Source organism: Sphaerodactylus townsendi, unplaced genomic scaffold (genome assembly GCF_021028975.2).
Source record: "Sphaerodactylus townsendi isolate TG3544 unplaced genomic scaffold, MPM_Stown_v2.3 scaffold_29, whole genome shotgun sequence".
NCBI lineage: Eukaryota > Metazoa > Chordata > Lepidosauria > Squamata > Sphaerodactylidae > Sphaerodactylus > Sphaerodactylus townsendi.
In genome coordinates this window covers 361404-379901 of record NW_025950462.1, presented here as the reverse complement: position 1 = coordinate 379901, position 18498 = coordinate 361404, and the positions used below count along the sequence as shown (strand labels likewise).

The 18498-nt window shown below is 50.6% G+C and overlaps 1 protein-coding gene across 1 annotated transcript; it reads left to right on the top strand.

Moving 5' to 3' along the window:
- The first annotated feature begins 2497 nt into the window (after positions 1–2497).
- Positions 2498–17851, top strand: GFUS (GDP-L-fucose synthase). The gene is made up of 8 exons (XM_048482947.1): positions 2498–2617; positions 4841–5005; positions 5961–6075; positions 11307–11435; positions 11620–11693; positions 13216–13349; positions 15019–15083; positions 17699–17851. The coding sequence occupies exons 2-8, from the start codon at positions 4860–4862 to the stop codon at positions 17849–17851; spliced, it is 816 nt and encodes a 271-aa protein (XP_048338904.1). The 5' UTR covers positions 2498–2617; positions 4841–4859.
- Positions 17852–18498: the final 647 nt, after the last annotated feature.

The following is an 18498-nucleotide window of genomic DNA, read 5'->3' as shown; positions in this document are numbered from 1 at the left end:
CCCAGGCACGCCCCCGTCGTGCCCCGCCCAGCCCCATTGGGACTACGCCACAATTTGAATCCCACCACCATGGGAACCTGTTACTAAAATGTTTGGATCCCACCACTGGTTGGATCCCTTTATGCAATATTATGAAAGCCTTGATAGTTATACAGAAATTCTTCCTGGGAAAATAATGGGAATGTCAAAATAATCCAATCAGCTGCATTTCTTTGCTCCTGAATCAGGGATTCCAACTTCCAGGTGGGGGCTGGAGATCTCCCAGAAAAATCTCCAGGTGAAAGATATCAGCAGCAGTGGCGCAGGAGGTTAAGAGCTCGTGTATCTAATCTGGAGGAACCGGGTTTGATTCCCAGCTCTGCCGCCTGAGCTGTGGAGGCTTATCTGGGGAATTCAGATTAGCCTGTGCACTCCCACACACGCCAGCTGGGTGACCTTGGGCTAGTCACAGCTTCTCGGAGCTCTCTCAGCCCCACCCACCTCACAGGGTGTTTGTTGTGAGGGGGGAAGGGCAAGGAGATTGTCAGCCCCTTTGAGTGTCCTGCAGGAGAGAAAGGGGGGATAGAAATCCAAACTCTTCGTCTTCTTCTTCCTCTGTAGGGGGGGGCGGCGCCTGTGGCATTATGTCCCACTAAACTCCACCCCGCTTTCCCAAACTCCACCCTCCCCAGGATCCATTAGCAAATCACCAGGAATTTGCCAACCCAGAGTTGGCCCAGAATTATAACTTATTTCCATAACATATAGATCATTTCCCCTGGGGAAAATGAGTGCTTTGGAGAATGGACTCCATAGCATCACCCCTTGCCAGTGTGGTGTAGAATGGTGACCTGTACTCTGGAGAACCAAGTTTGATTCCCCACTCCTCCACATCATGATGATGATGAAGAAGAAGAAGAAGAAGAAGAAGAAGAAGAAGAAGAAGAAGAAGAAGAAGAAGAAGAAGAAGAGGAGGAGGAGGAGGAGTTAGGATTTATATCCCCCCTTTCTCTCCTGCAGGAGACTCAAAGGGGCTTACAATCTCCTTGCCCTTCCCCCCTCACAACAAGCACCCTGTGAGGTGGGTGGGGCTGAGAGAGCTCTGAGAAGCTGTGACTAGCCCAAGGTCACCCAGCTGGCGTGTGTGGGAGTGCACAGGCTAATGTGAATTCCCCAGAGAAGCCTCCACAGCTCAGGCGGCAGAGCTGGGAATCAAACCCGGTTCCTCCGGATTAGATACACGAGCTCTTAACCTCCTACGCCACTGCTGCTCCTCCACAGCAAGCTCTTACCTGGTGACCTGGGTTTGTTTCCCTGCTCCTCCACACGAAGCCTGTTGGGGTGACCTTAGGTCACAGTTCTCTCAGAGCTCTCTGAGCCTCGCAAGGTGCCTGTTGTGGGGAGAGGAAGGGAAAGGAGTTGGTACGCCAAAAGCAGGATACAAATCCAAGCCTTTCTCCAGCGTGGCATAGTAGTGGTTAAGAGCAGGCGAATTCTAACCGAGAGGACCGGGTTTGATTCTTCACTCCTCCACTTGAACGGCGGAGGCTTATCCGGTGAACCAAATGTGTTTCCGCACTCCTACATTCCTGCTGGGTGACCTTGGGCCAGTCACAGTTCTCTCAGAACTCCCCCAGCCCCCCTAAGGTGTCTGTTGGGGGGAGAGGAAGGGAAAGGAATTTGCAAACCACCTTCTTACAGGAGAGGGGAGGGGGGATAAATCCAAACTCTTCTTCTTTTCAAACCCAAATCTTCCTGGCCTGTGTAACCTCTATCTGTGGGTTCTGTGGGGCAGAACTTGGAATGAGTTTGCAACAACAATTTTTTAAAAAACAACATTGTTTACTTTCTTAACATATAACCTCAACATTTAACATCACATTTCATGGTCCTGTTCAGGTTGCATTTTCAAGTCCTTATATCTACTGATAACTGCCAAGTCCAATTCTTCTTTGCAAGCGGGTTGGCTCCTGAAGACTCCAAGGGCTTGGTGAAGAGGATTCAACATGATGAAGGTTTCCAGGAGAGCTCTCACCCATGACAACCACAAGAAGAACCCTTAACAAGGTGTTCAGGGCTTATACAAACCAAGGTCCGAGTCTGGTAGCCTTGTCTCCTCCAAACTACATGAGCTCTGCTGCAGCCTCTTGCTGCTTTGAGTCTCCACCCCTTTCTGGGTCAGCCCATTCTGAGCATGGGGGTTACACCTGCGCAGTCATATCTCCAGGAATCCCCCGCCTGGAGCTGGCAACCTGGGCGAACCCATCCCTTCCCAGCGCACACTCCTGCAAACGGAATGCCAGTGCAGCGGGGCTACCCCGGTGGGCGGCACGGGGCAGTAGCCGATCGGTCCCTTGCGCGCCACCTGCTCGCCCCGGCCCAGGTGCGCCGACCCGCCCAGGTGGGCTTCAGCGGCCGCCTCGCCACGCCGCAGCTCCGACCGAGCCGGGACTGCATTTCCCGGCGAGCCGCCCGCGGTGGGCGTGGCCCGGCTTGGGCCCGGCCCCCACGGGGGCGTTTCCAGGAAGCGGCCGGGCGGAGCGTGGGAAGGAGAGGAGACGCCGCGCTTCCCCGGACGGATTGCTGCCTGCAGCGCAGCCCTCGCAGGTGGAGGCGGGCGAGCCGCCGGCGTCTGGAGGTAGGCGTGCCAATCTCCAGGCGGCGGCTGGAGGTCTCCTTGGAGGGCAAGGAGATCAGCCCCCCTGATTAGGGACCGCGGGGGACTCCAAAGCATTATATCCTGCTCAGGTGCGCCCCCGAAATCCCCAGGTATTTCCTGACACCTCTGAGCAGGCGCGGGCTCGAAGCCCGGTGTCCTCACTTGGCCCTCCGCTGTCATGTTTGGGGAAGGGAGGTGGGGCAGAGTCGTGGAAGGGTTTCGTGGTCAGCGCTTCGGTGGAGCCTCCATGGAAAGGGGCAGTGCGCCTCCCAGTGCTGTCTGTCTTCTTCAGGTTTTGCTCAAAGCAGCCGCCCGACCTCTGCTAGGAACAGGTGATCCTTTGCTTCCATGGTTGTGGTGAGGAAGAAGAGTTAGATTGGGGTCTCCAAACTATGGCCCTCCAGATGTTCGTGGACTACAATTCCCATCAGCCCCTGCCAGCATGGCCAAGTGGCAGGGCTGATGGGAATTGTAGTCCATTAACATCTGGAGGGCCATAGTTTGAAGATCCCTGAAAGAAGAAGAAGAAGAAAAAGAAGAAGAAGAGGAGGAGGAGGAGTTTGGATTTATACCCCACCTTTCTCTCCTCTAAGGAGGCTCAAAGGGGTTTACAATCTCCTTTTCCTTCCCCCCCCCCCACAATAGACACCTTGTGTGGTAGGTGGGGCCGAGTGAGTTCTGAGAGAACTGTGACTAGCCCAAGGTCACCCAGCAGGAATGTAGGAGTGCAGAAACCCATCTGGTTCACCAGATAAGCCTCTGCCACTCAGGTGGAGGAGTGGGGAGTCAAACCCGGTTCTCCAGATTAGAATCCACCTGCTCTTGACCACGCTGGCTCTTGAAAGGTGGGGGATCCATCCCATAATCTCTCCCATAAAGGAAAGGGATTTATGGGAGGTTGTTTTGGAAAAAGATACTCTAGCCTGTTGTTAATGTCCAGGAAGGCTCTAGTACAGGATAACCGGAGTCAAAAATCCTTACCGATTAAGGAGCAGCAGTGGCGTAGGAGGTTAAGAGCTCGTGTATCTAATCTGGAGGAACCGGGTTTGATTCCCCGCTCTGCCGCCTGAGCTGTGGAGGCTTATCTGGGGAATTCAGATTAGCCTGGGCACTCCCACACACGCCAGCTGGGTGACCTTGGGCTAGTCACAGCTTCTCGGAGCTCTCTCAGCCCCACCTACCTCACAGGGTGTTTGTTGTGAGGGGGGAAGGGCAAGGAGATTGTAAACTCCTTTGAGTCTCCTGCAGGAGAGAAAGGGGGGATATAAATCCAAACTCTTCTTCTTCTAAGTGGGTGTGCCGGGTTCCAGTCTTTACTTCCAAGTAGTTTTAAGCCCCCTAACTTGATTTCCCTCGTGGTCCCCTCCAACTCTATGATTCCAACAATCTAACTGCAGTACAGAGCCAGCATGGTGTAGCCGTGAAGGGGTCAGACTAGCATCTGGAAAACTCAGGTTTGAATCCCTGCTCTGCCACTGAAGGGTGCCAAGGGAATTTGGACCAGTCTCTGTCTCTCTGGCTAACCTACCTCACAGGGTTGCTGTGAGAATGAAAGGCAGGAGAGGAGAACAACGTAAGCCGCTTTGGGTCCCCATTGAGGAGAAAAGTGGGAAATAAATGAAGTAAACAAATAGGGAAAAGGATACAGGCCTAACTTCCAGGGGGTATCCATTGAAAATGCTGGGGGGAAGAATTGGGACTAATAAAAGGAAACACTTCTTCACGCAACGTGTGATTGGTGTTTGGAATATGCTGCCACAGGAGGTGGTGATGGCCACTCACCTGGATAGCTTTAAAAAGGGCTTGGACAGATGTATGGAGGAGAAGTCGATCTATGACTACCAACCTTGATCCTCCTTGATCTGAGATTGCAAATGCCTTAACAGTCCAGGTGCTCGGGAGCAGCAGCCGCAGAAGGCCATTGCTTTCACATCCTGCAGGTGAGCTCCCAAAGGCACCTGGTGGGCCACTGCGAGTAGCAGAGAGCTGGACTAGATGGACTCTGGTCTGATCCAGCAGGCTTGTTCTTATGTTCTTATATTCCCTGTCCGTTGTTAAGGCATGGCTAGATAACCCGAGGTGAGCATTGAAAGATGCACTGTAAATGCTCAGTGTTTTCAAAATGGGAGTGATGCCGTGGGGCCTTTGGGGACGTCAAGAGCTGTGATCCAGAGCCTTCCCCCCCCCCTTTCCCCCATCCAGCCTCTCGCATCCTTTCGTCATGGTTGAGCCGGGAAAGCAGAAGCGAATTTTGGTGACCGGCGGTGCAGGGCTGGTGGGAAAAGCAATCGAGAAGGTGGTGGCTGACGGGGCCCGGCGGCCCGACGAGGAGTGGATCTTCTCGTCTTCCAAAGATGCTGATTTAACGTGAGTGAGTCCTTGCTTGCCGGAGGGGCTTTTGCATGAGCGCAGGGTGCGGCCGCGAACTCAGTCCTGGCCGACAGCGACCCTCTGGGGTCTGAAGCAGAGGGTGCCCTTGGGAGCACACGGTCCCCGAAACCCTTGGAGATGTCCAGAATTGAACCCGGGACGCTTTTGCAAGCAACATCTTTACTCCGCTGCCGTGCCCCATCTCGAAAAACTCTGGTTGTGCTTGTGAGCAGCGACGACTCTGTGGAGATCTACCCGGACAGCCTTTTACAGTGAAATTATGGGGGGGGGGGGGGGGGGCTCCTGGGAGACCCACCCCTTGGCACACACCAACTGTTTGCAGTGCCTGGTGACCCTCCAGTCCTGTGGATGTTGTCGAAGACTTTCACAGCCGGACTCACTAGTACGTTGTGGGTTTTCCGGGTTGTACGGCCGTGTTCCAATAGCATTTTCTCCTGACGTTTTGCCTGCATCCGTGGCTGGCAAGAAGCAAGATGGAACATGACCATACAACCCGGAAAACCCACAACACACCTGTGGATTTTGTTATTGGTCCATGCTTGTGTGAGGCTGAGCCCGTAGTGGGATGGGTGGGTGACTCCTCCATGGGGGAACGTGGACCCCTGTCTATCAGCAGTGGCGTAGGAGGTTAAGAGCTCGTGTATCTAATCTGGAGGAACTGGGTTTGATTCCCAGCTCTGCCGCCTGAGCTGTGGAGGCTTATCTGGGGAATTCAGATTAGCCTGGGCACTCCCACACACGCCAGCTGGGTGACCTTGGGCTAGTCACAGCTTCTTGGAGCTCTCTCAGCCCCACCTACCTCACAGGGTGTTTGTTGCGAGGGGGGAAGGGCAAGGAGATTGTCAGCCCCTTTGAGTCTCCTGCAGGAGAGAAAGGGGGGGATATAAATCCAAATTCTTCTTCTTCTATCATAGCTCTTTCTTTCCTTCAGGGACCCGGCACAGACCAAAGCCCTCTTTGAGAAACACAAGCCCACCCACGTCATTCACCTAGCGGCCATGGTGGGGGGGCTCTTCAGGAACATCAAATACAACCTGGATTTCTGGGTAAGGACTCTGGCTTGCAAACGTAGCCAACATAACCCAAGGACGTTCAAAGGACCCCCCCAGTTGATGCAAATCGGCGCCAAATAATTTCTGCTTTTTAAGTGTGATGCGGATGTGCCGTGCGATGCAGCCAGGCTGCTGACACAGACCCTACAACAAGAAGCCGGGAGCTGGGGATGTTCAGACTGGAGAAGCGAAGGTTAAGGGGGGACATGATAGCCATGTTCAGATATTTGAAGGGATGTCATGTCGAAGAGGGAGCAAGCTTGTTTTCTGCTGCCTCATAGACTAGGACAGTGATGGCGAACCTTTTCGAGACTGAGTGCCCAAACTGCAACCCAAAACCCACTTATGTATCGCAAAGTGCCAACACGGCAATTTAACCTGAATACTGAGGTTTTCGTTTAGAAAAATGGTTGGCTCTGAGGCGTGCGTTACTCGGGAGTAAGCTTGGTGGTAGTTGTTGGCTTTGCTTTGAAGCAACCTGCAACTCTTTAAACGGGTGAATCACGACCCTAGGAGGGTTTACTCAGAAGCAAGCCCCATTGCCAGCAACCGAGCTTACTCCCAGGAAAAGGATTGCGCTTTAGTACTTTGCATGAAAATTATTGGGGTTTAACAGTGCTTAACAGGGATACCTACACTGCTTCCCCAAAACTAGGTCTAAGGTTTAATGCTAATAATCGAGCCCAGCGGCCCAGGCCAGCCTAGATGTGTGTGGGGGGGGGGCGATTCCCCCCCACGTTATGAACTCTGTGCGTGCCCACAGAGACGGCTCTGAGTGCCACCTCTGGCACCCGTGCCATAGGTTCGCCATCCCTGGACTAGGACACGGAGTAATGGATTCAAGGTGCAGGAGAAGAGATTCTACCTGAATATTAGGAAAAACATTCCAGATAGTTTGACAGTGGAATGCACTGCCTCGGAGTGTGGTGGAGTCACCTTCTCTGGAGGTTTTTCAAGAGAGGCTGGGTGGCCACCTGTCAGGAGTGCTTTGATTGTGTGTTCCTGCATGGCAGGGGGTTGGACTGGATGGCCCTTGGGGCCTCTTCCAACTCTATGATTCTATGCCCCCCGCTCTGCCCTATCTAGTTACTGGCATATCCCTTACACTTTCCTTGCACCAGGAAATTGCTGCTGCCTGGTTCCGAATGAGGAAGACTGCCGCGCCTCTTTTCTTTCTTTGCTTCTTTTTCTCCCGGATGCAAAAGCAGCTTAAGGCCACGCAGGCAGGCACGCACGCACGTACACACACACACACACTCTATGCTGTCAGGTTGTGCTGCCGTGGCACAGGGCTTGTTTGCGGTCAGGCAAGCCACGTAGCTCTGTAACCTTCATCTCCGACGTCATCCTTAAGTCATCCTTAACACAAAGGTCAAGAGAGGAAACGACAGGTCGTGGCGATTCCTGCTTCACCTGCGCCTATTTACTTATTGTATGGCATTGTTTCATACCACAGAGCAATTCAGTCAGATGCCTATCCAACAGTTCATTAAAAATCTTAATAACTTCTACTATAAATATATATATATATATTCTGTCTGATATCTGCCCCCCGTCTTGAACTCTGCCTCCCCTCCTCCTTTTCCTTCCCGATCTGTTGTTTAATTTTATTGCAATTGGATCTTATCACCGTTCACCATATTTTAGATGTACGGAGGTGGGTTTTAGCTCTGAATTTTATTTTATTGCATTTATTGGCCTGAGTGATGATTTGTATTTGTTTTTTGCAAACCTCCCCTGAGCCCGATAGAGGAGGGAAGGCATAACATCTAATCAAATAAATAAATAAAAATAAATACATAATTTTAAATCATAAATCTGTATTCAGCTTTTCCAAATATTGCTATGCTGTTTCTCTTTTTGAAAAGCAAAATCTGACATAGGGGCTTGGTGACCACTCAGTGGCCACTCCTTTGCTGTTTGGTTTATCACTTGTTTAGGGTTTTCATATTTAGGGTTTCTGATTCATCCCCATTTATGTCCCAAGAATCCACAGCACCTGTGTCCATTCCTCACTCTGTTTAATTTACACCAAATTTTCCTACCAGGGCCTTAAACCCTGCCGGTGGTGCTTTGGGGTTAAAATCAATGTTCATTCTATTGTCAAAGGCTTTCACAGCCGGAATCACTGGGGTGCTGTGTGGTTTCTGGGCTGTATGGCCGTGTTCGAGCAGTATTCTCTGCTGACGTGTCGCCTGCATCTGTGGCTGGCATCTTCAGCAGAGAATGCTGCTAGAACACGGCCATACAGCCCAGAAACCACACAGCACCCCAGTGTTCATTCTGCTGTCCACTATATACTATGCCACCTCCAGCATTGTGTAGTGGTTAAGAGCAGGTGCACTCTAATTTGGAGGTTTGGTTCCCCGCTCTGCCACTTGAGCTGTGGAGACTTATCTGGTGAACTAGATTAGCTTGTGCACTCCAACCCATGCCAGCTGGGTGACCTTGGGCTAGTCACAGTTCTTTGGAGCTCTCTCAGCCCCACCCATCTCACAGGGTGTGTGTTGTGGGGGGGGGGAAGGGAAAGGGGATTGTAAGCCCCTTTGAGTCTCTTTACAGGAGGGAAAGGGGGGGATATAAATCCAAACTCCTCTTCCTCATCCTCTACCTCCTTCTGCCTCTGTCTCTGCTTTCCACGTAGTGTCTAACCTGTGCAGTATGAAAGCATGTGGATTTCTAGATTTCAGTCCTTTATTCTGAAAATTCTTTCAGGTCTCATGCATTGGCAGTTGTTCATTATTTCTTCGTATCATCACCTGCATCCCCAGGACGCTCGAGGGATTCTAGCATGTTGGTGTTTGTGGCTTTGGCTAGCTGTGTTTCCAGCCCAAGACTCACGTTGTGTTGCTTGGTGCATGTCCGCAGCAAGATTGGCAACTGTCTGCAGCAGCAGCAGCAGCAGCAGCAGCAGCGCAAATGTTTCATGCTTCTTGGGCATAAGTTGCCGTGCCATTCCCAGCTGCAAAGTGACTCGCTGCCATTTGATTGGCAAACTTCGGGGGAAGAGCTTAAGGCCAAATTAGAATTGGGTATTTTTAAAGAGTTGGGTTCCCGGATGGTTCAGGTTCCCCGAATGGTTCTTTTGCAGAAGGGCCCCGGGCTCAATTCCTGGCACCTGTTTTGACAAGGATCAGGTTGCAGGTGATGTGAGATACCTCAGCCTGAGAGCCGGGACAGCAGCTGCCTGTCAAAGTAGGCAATGCTGACTTTGCTGGGCCAAGCATCCGACACAGTAGAAGGAAGCTTTGTATATCTTAACTGATTGAAACACACACACACACACACACACCAAGCTGTGAAAAAGGCAAACTCTGTGCTGGGGATAATTAGGAAAGGAATTGAGAATAAAACTGCAAGGATTGTCATGCCCTTATATACAAAGCGCGTGTTGGAGTCGCGACCCGCACTTAGGTCCTGTGTCCAGTTCTAGGTTGCTGCATCCTCAAAGGATATTGAGGAGATGAGAAAAATTTTGCAGAGAGAGAGGGGCAACGGGGATGATTGAGGGGACTGGAGCACCTTCCTTATGAGGGAAGGGAGCTGCAGCGTTTGGGACTCTTTAGTTTGGAGAGGAAGTCTGAGGGGGGGATATGATTGAAGTCTATAAAATTATGCATTGGGGTAGAAAATGTTGACAGAGAGAAATTTTTCTCTCTTTCTCACAATACTAGAACCAGGGGGGGCATCAATTGAAAATGCTGGGGGGAAGAATTAGGACTAATAAAAGGAAACACTTCTTGCATAGCGTGTGATTGGTGTTTGGAATATGCTACACACAGGGAGGTGGTGATGGCCCACTCACCTGGATAGCTTTAAAAGGGGCTTGGACAGATTGATGGAGGAGAATTGAATTTATGGCTCCCCAATCTTTCCAGATCCTCCTTGATCTGAGAGTTACAAAATGCCTTAACAGTCCAGGTTAACTCGAGGAGCAGCAGCAGCAGAAGGCCGTTGCTTTCACCTCCTGCACGTGAGCTCCCAAAGGCACCTGGTGGGCCACTGCGAGTAGCAGAGTGCTGGACTAGATGGACTCTGGTCTGATCCAGCAGGCTCTTTCTTATGTTCTTAAGGCCATTGCTTTCGCCTCCTGCCTGTGAGCTCCCAAAGGCACCTGGTGGGCCACTGCGAGTAGCAGAGAGCTGGACTAGATGGACTTTGGTCTGATCCAGCTGGCTTGTTCTTATTTTCTTAATAATTATTACATCTAGTGAAATTGTGCCTTGGATAGGAAGCATTATTGTTACTCTGTGGCGACATCACTGGAGATTTTGTCAAAATGCTATTACTGTGAGCAGATGTGAAGAGCAGCCCATAATAACCTTCGCTGAGAGGCAGCTTTTCCGGGTATTTAAAAAAAATCCATCCTACGAGGATGTCAATGTACTGGCGGATTAACTGTGCGGGGGAGAATAGAAGGGGTCATAGAAACAGAACTGGAACGAACCTCAAGGCTTGTTGGGGGCCAGCCTGATGCAGTAGTTAAGAGCAGGCTTATCTGGTGAACCAGATGTGTTTCCGCTCTCCTATATTCCTGCTGGGTAACCTTGGGCTAGTGACAGTTCTCTCAGAATTCTCTCAGCCCCACCTGCCTCACAAGGTGTCTGTTGTGGGGAGAAGAAGGGGAAGGAGCTTGTAAGCCACCTTCAGTCGCATTACAGGAGAGAAAGGTGGGGTATAAATCCAAACTCTTCTTCTTCAGTGAAGAGATGGCCTGAAACATTGGTAGTTTATGGCAGTGATGGTGAACCTTTTTGAGACCGCCAAAATTGCAGCCCAAAACCCACTTATTTATCGCGAAGTGCCAACACGGCAATTTAACCTGAATATTGAGGAGTAAGCTTGGTGGTAGTCAATGGCTTGGCTTTGAAGCAACTGTGCAACTCTTCCAATGGGTGAATCACAACCCTAGGAGGGTTTACTCAGAAGCAAGCCCCATTGCCAGCAATCGAGCTTACTCCCAGGTAAAGGATTGTGCTTTAGTTTAACAGCGCTTAACAGGGTTACCTACATTACTTCCCCAAAACTAGGTCTTAGGTTTAATGCTAATAATCGAACCCAGCCTAGATGTGGTGGGGGGGGGCACTCTGTTTGTGTGTGCCCACAGAGAGGGCTCTGAGTGCCACCTCTGGCACCCGTGCCATAGGTTCGCCATCACTGGTTTATGGTATTCCGTGGCCAGAAGATTTTGTGTGCCTAACCCCCGTCTCTCTGTACCTTCCCAGAGGAGGAATGTCCACATTAATGACAATGTCCTGCATTCAGCATACGAGTCTGGTGTTCAGAAAGTGGTTTCCTGCCTCTCGACTTGCATATTCCCTGACAAGACCACCTACCCAATCGATGAGACCATGGTAAGGGACTCTGTGCTTCTCAAAAGAGCAAAACTTCCTGTCTTACTTTCTTCTCTGTCATATAATTTGGGGCCTTTTCCCAAAACTTGCTCCCTGGAGAGCAGAATGGGCAGCCTGGGACCAAGCTTTTCTGAGTTCACCAGCGTGATATTTCTTACCCCCTTGCCTAACGTAATTTTTCCAGATCCACAACGGGCCTCCTCATGACTCCAATTTTGGATATTCTTACGCAAAGAGGATGATAGATGTCCAGAACAGGTAAGCTCTGGCACTCTTCTCTGCTGCTTCTTGCTTTGAAGTCAACAGCTCACCTTGATTCCCAAAGCATCCCTCCATTCAAATATCAGTCCAGTTACAAAAAGCTTTAGCAGGAGCGTGCTGGTTTTGTCCAACTGCTCTTAACCACTACTCCACGCTGGGTTTAGAAGGGGATTGGAGAGATTCATGGGGGAAAGGTCTACCCGTGGCCACTCGCCATGGTGACTGAAGGAACCCTCCATGTTCAGGGGCAGCAAACCTCTGAATCCCAGTTACAGGAAGCAGCATCAGGGGAAGGTCTCGAACTCTGTGCCCTGTTATCAAACAGTGGTTGGCCACTGTTCCAGACAGGATGCTGGTCTGGATGGACCCCCGATCTGATCCTTCAGAGCTCTTCTGACGTTCTGATGGGTAGCTTCTCTGGACTCTGAAATCTGGATGAGAGGCGGAGACCAGTGCCTACTGACCGTGATCACCTTATATGTCCCAATTAGCGCCCTCCGCTCCTTGAAGCCGAATCTGCTGAGTAGTCCCAGGACCCTCCATGATGTAGCTGGCCTCCCTGCGGGTCCAGGCGTTTACTGCCCCTGGCCACCTGGTGGGCAGCTCTTCCCCCAGGGCCCTGCGGGACCTTGGAGAGTTCCGCAGGGCCTGCAAAACTGTGTTGTTCCACTGGGCTTTTGGGGGGGGGGGGTGGCCGCTGAGCCCGCCCCCTTTTGCTCCCTGTGCACTGGCTATATATTTGACCATCTGCCAACCCCTTCCCTGCCAGGGTTTGATCACTGGGGTCTGATGCCAGACGTCTCTTATTATTAATCACTTTTTGAAGGTTACTGCTGCTATAGTTTTAAGGTTTTGTATTATTTTAATTGGGGCTATTCGATTTGTTTTATTGTGTTGTTGTTTGTTGTTGTACACCGCCCTGAGCCCTCTGGGGGTAGGGCGGTTTATCAAATCGAATGAATGAATGAATAAATGAATGAATGAATGAATGAATGAATGAATGAATGAATGAATAAATAAATAAATAAATAAATAAATAAATAATGTCAGGTCTTGAGACTGAAGTCAATAAATAGACTCTAGATGCTGGATCAGAAGTCTTTACTGATATTAGCTAGTACCTGGCTTTGAGAAAGGCAGTTCTGCCTGATTACCTTTGATGCTTGCAATGGTAGATAAGTAGGAACGACCCTGGTGCCTTCCCAACAAGGGTGGCGGCAGGTGGCTGAGAGCTATCACTGCACTGGTCTTGAGATGCTGAACTCCCCAACATCTTCCTTTCCGTTGTGTTCTTCTCACATTCCATGGGAACCAGGGAGGGGGGATTCTGGTGGGAACTCTGAGGGGATAAAAGCAACTGTATTTTCGTAGTCGAGTAGAACTGGCTTTCTGAAAGCCCGTCAATAAAGACATCTGATCCAGCATCCAGAGTCCGCTTATTGACTTCAGTCCCAAGACCTGACAGCTCGTCTGCGCACAACGGCCCACTGCTTCCCGACTCTTTTTTTCTCGTTCCTAGGGCCTATTTCGCCCAGTACGGGTGTCGCTTCACAGCCGTCATCCCCACCAACGTCTTTGGGCCTCATGACAATTTCAACATAGAAGACGGGCACGTTTTGCCGGGCCTCATCCACAAAGTGTACTTGGCGAAAAGTGAGTGTGGTGAAGAGGCGTCTGCGTCATTGCCTGAAAGGAGAGAGATGAGAGAGTAGATACTTCCGAGGGTCATTCTCTGCTTTAGGAGCTTTTAAGAGGCAAAACTCCCTTCCTTGGTTCTTTTGTCAAGGATCTTCATTCTCACTTGCACCTGATGAAGGGACTTTTGATTCTTGGGAGGTTGTGCCCCAATCATCATGTTGGTCCCTAAGGCGCTACTGGAATCAAATCTAGATAGGTAAAAGATCTGAAGTCCATTCCCTACGAAGAGAGACTTAGGGAGTTGGGGATGTTTAAGTCTGCAGAAGCGAAGATTAAGGGGGGGGCGTGATAGCCATGTTTAAATATCTGAAGCAGTGTTTCCCAACCTTTTCGAGGTCAGGGTACCCTTGACCTCACTCTTCATATCTCACGGTACCCCTGCCGCCACCCTCCACCTTCCCCTCCCATTGCCCCTGCTTGCCACCCACCCCACCTTCCCCTCCCAGGGTGAAGGGTAGCTCGGGGGTGGGGGGGGTGGCTGCTGACCTTGTGGCAGGCCCTGCCCCATGGGCCAGCTCCATGTCCTTGCTGGCACTGGTGAGAGACACCACAAAAATGGGGGGGGGGGGCGGTAGTGTTGCCGCGGTACCCCTGGGACATGCTCACGGCACCCCAGGGTACCACGGAACCCTGGTTGAGAATGGCTGATCTGAAGGGATGCCATGTCGAAGAGGGAGCAAGCTTGTTTTCTGCTGCCTCAGACACTAGGACACGGAGTAATGGATTCAAGGTGAAGGAAAAGAGATTCCACCTAAACATCAGGAAGAAATTTCTGACTGTCAGGGCTCTTAGACAGTGGAATTCACTGCCTCGGAGTGTGGTGGAGTCTCCTCCTTTGGAGGTTTTTAAACAGAGTCTGGATGAGCATATGTTGGGAGTGCTTTGATTGTGTGTTCCTGCGTGGCAGGGGGTTGGACTGGATGGCCCTTGTGGTCTCCTCCAACTCTATGGCCGTTTCCGCACAGCCACGATCGGGGGGTGCGTCGGCATTATCTGACGTTCATACCTGCGAGCAGAGGTCCCAGTAGGAGGCGGGAAAGACGGCAGTAGCGGTGCACCGCACGTCGCCCAGGCATGCCCACCCGTCCCTCCGACCTTCCGGCGCATCGCCCAGGCCAGAGGACACGCCCCCCTGCCCTGCGCAACAGCTCTGGAGTCGCAGGGCGGGGGGGTCATGTCCCCTGGCCAGGGCAATGCGCTGGAAGGTCGGAGGGACAGTAAGGCGTTTGGGAAAGGCGGGGGGGGGGGATGGCGCCTTCTAGCTGCTGCCGTTCGGACGGCAGCATTTGGAAGCCGCTGTTTCTGAAATACCTCGCCCAGGGAGCAAGGTTTGGAAACAGCGGCTTCGCGATGCGGCGGCGGCGGCAGTGCAAACTCCTCCCCAGGGATGCTGTTTTTAGCGTCCCTGGGTTGCTGTATTCCGCCCGTGCAGAAACAGCCAGAGATTCGATGATTCTAGCATGGCTACACTCTGAAAGTTTGGTCTTGTGGGTGAGTGTGGTTTTCATGTGAAGCTTCACTTCACGAATGCCAAATTTGATGCAAACAAATTGCCTGCTTCTTGCTAAATTGTGGGAGGAATGGGGGTCTTTACTGACTGTCCATTTTCAACATTATCCTGCAGAAAACGGCACACCCTTGACTGTCTGGGGGACAGGAAAACCCAGAAGACAGTTTATATATTCTCTGGTAAGCTGTAAAAAATAATCAATAGGTTTATTAAACTACAGTAACCCCCAAAGAGACAGGCTGATTCCACATGGGCCAAAAACGGCGGCGTGAAAACAGTATAAACCCTTTTACACCATTTTCACACTGCTGTTTTTGGCCCATGCGGAATCAGCCACAGAGAAGGAACAAAAACTACCAAAGAAGTACATTGGAAAGGATTTACCCATTGTGTTCTGTTCAGTTGAGCATAGAAACAAGGATATCAACATTGAAGAAGAAGAAGAAGAGTTTGGATTTATATCCCCCCTTTCTCTCCTGCAGGAGACTCAAAGGGGCTGACAATCTCCTTGCCCTTCCCCCCTCACAACAAACACCCTGTGAGGTGGGTGGGGCTGAGAGAGCTCCGAGAAACTGTGACTAGCCCAAGGTCACCCAGCTGGCGTGTGTGGGAGTGCGCAGGCTAATCTGAATTCCCCAGATAAGCCTCCACAGTTCAGGCGGCAGAGCTGGGAATCAAACCCAGTTCCTCCAGATTAGATATACGAGCTCTTAACCTCCTATGTTACTGCTGCTCCTGAGTTGAGAAGTTCTAATTCTACTACTCACTCTCTGGTAAGTGGAAGAGCCGCCGTGACCTAGTGGTTAGCACCTCAGACTAGGGCTGGAGAGACATAGCTTCAAATTCCTCCACAGTTTTGATTCTCACTAAGTGTCTTTGGGCTTGTCGTTCTTTCTCAAACCGTTCTACCTCAAAGGGCTGTTGTATGTGGTTCTCACTTTTCGTTTGATCCTCACATCACCCTCGGCTCATTTATATGCGATGTGTTTGCCTGTTGAGAACCCGACGTGTCTTACATTGATCTGCTCTTCTCCATTTGACCCAACACAACAACCCTCTGAGGTAGGTTAGTGGGCCAGGGTCACACAGCAAGTTTCCGTGGTAGCTGGGAGGATTTGAAGCTGGGTGTCTCAGATGCTCATTTGATATTTTAACTACACTAACCACAGTCAGCTTCATCTCATCTAGAGCTGGCACATAACATGCTTAAGAATAGCTTCTCTGTGCAAGTTCTTACAATTGCTTGTTCACTGTCCTGCAAGAATTGCCGCCCTAGGCTAGGGACTCCCCAACTAGTTGCGCCACGTGGCCATCTGTTCAATTTTGACACAGGGTAGTGGGCCCGTCCACAAAATGGCAGCCGTGGGAAATGGAGCCAACCACAAAAAGGGGAGGTTATATTCACTGTGAATGTATTTTAGATTTCGACACGCCAGCTTTATCACAAAGTTATATTCCATGCAGCGTTTTAATTGTTTGTAAGCTGGCTGTGCTCAGGAATGCTACTAAAACAGACGCTACACCTTGGCATATTTAAACTCAGTCCTTGAGTCATGAACAAATGATTTACAATTGTGACAATCGATTTATAATTGTGACGGTCCCAGTCTTCCCTTCTTCTAATGATCGATCCAGGGATATTAAAATCCAACAGATGAAGTAACAAGAGGATTACATAGAGCAGTGGTGGCGAACCTTTGGCACTCCAGATGTTATGGACTACAATTCCCATCAGCCCCTGCCAGCATGGCCAATTCCCATCAGCCCCTGCCAGCATCCCAATTGGCCATGCTGGTAGGGGCTGATGGGAATTGTAGTCCATAACATCTGGAGTGCCAAAGGTTCGCCACCACGGACATAGAGGCTTTTAAGAGGCTATAAAACCTCCGGATATGGTTTTATTTCGTATTCTTTATCAAGCCAATTAGATTATGCTGATAGCCTGAAGTCAATAGGTATTTCAAACGCAGGCTCTTCTTGAAGACCTAAAGCTGTTCTCTTGGGTCAGCCGGTTCTATTCAGAGAGCCGGGGTATAAAGATAAATAAAATAAAAATAAAGTCATTGCCATAAAACAGCGATGGCGAACCTTTTCGAGACCGAGTGCCAAAACTGCAGCCCAAAACCCACTTATTTATCGCGAAGTGCCGACACGGTAATTTAACCTGAATATTGAGGAGTAAGCTTGGTGGTAGTCAATGGCTTTGCTTTGAAGCAACTGTGCAACTCTTCCAACGGGTGAATCACAACCCTAGGATTGCCAGCAATCGAGCTCACTCCCAGGTAAAGGATCGTGCTTTAGTTTAACAGCGCTTAACAGGGTTACCTACACTACTTCCCCAAAACTAGGTCTTAGGTTTAATTCTAATAATCGAACCCAGCCTAGATGGGGGGAGGAGGGGGCGCACTCTGTTTGCGTGTGCCCACAGAGAGGGCTCTGAGTGCCACCTCTGGCACCCGTGCCATAGGTTCGCCATCACTGCCATAAAAGGTAGAGCTACGCTCACAGAAACAGAGAAAGCTGCAGGCTCAAAATTGTTGGGCCCCCATTTCTTAGAGGTAGGGAGGTTTTCCCATCTCATACCCCATGCTCTGGAGGGAAAGGAAGTTTTGGCAACAAGCAGAGGGACCTAGGGGCAGATAGCAAATGGCGAGTTGGGAGCTGGGAGCTGGAGTGGGTAAACAAGGGCCCCAGGCACAAAGGACTCTCAGAAAAGATCTTCCTGGCGTCCGAGAGGGATGCTCCTCTCAACGGGCAACAAGGGATAATGGGTCCTTCTCTCTCCTGCCTGTAGGATCTGGCGCGGCTGTTCCTCTGGGTCTTGAGGGAGTACGATGAAGTCGAACCCATCATCCTGTCTGGTAAGATCCACTTTGCCTGGGGTCATAGTTGCACGCCTGGGTGTATTTTCCTGACGTTGAGGCACAAAAATACTATAAAGTCTTGAGACAGCCTTAAAAAAAAGTTAATAATAAGGAAGCAGGCCTCTGAGCACATCTCGAGTGCATTTGTCTCACTACTAAGGAATTTCTTCTGCCCCTTGTTTCTGGACTTCTGAACACTCAATCCAGGCATAAGAACCTAAGAAAGGTCCAGCTGGATTGGACCAGTGGCCTGCCTAGTCCACCATCCGTTATCTTCCACTGGCTGTGAGGTCTATGATTCATTCAGTGACAGGCTCTGGATTTCTTTATTGGAATGAACATCGAACCTCTGGCTTTTGCAAAGCCAGGTCTGCCCCACACCCCAAATGCCCAAAGCTTTATTACCTCCACTGCCCCTCCCTCCCCTCCCCTCAACTATGCAAAGTAAAGCGGGAAAAGTGAAGAAAGGGAAAGTCCATTCCCAAGGTCTAGGGCAGCGATGGCGAACCTTTTCGAGACCGAGTGCCCAAACTGCAACCCAAAACCCACTTATTTATCGCAAAGTGCCCACACGGCATTTTAACCTGAATACTGAGGTTTTAGTTTAGAAAAAACAGATGGCTCCAAGGAGGACATTACTCGGGAGTAAGCTTGGTGGTAGTCGGTGGCTTTGCTTTGAAGCAACTGTGCAACTCTTCCAACGGGTGAATCACGACCCTAGGAGGGTTTA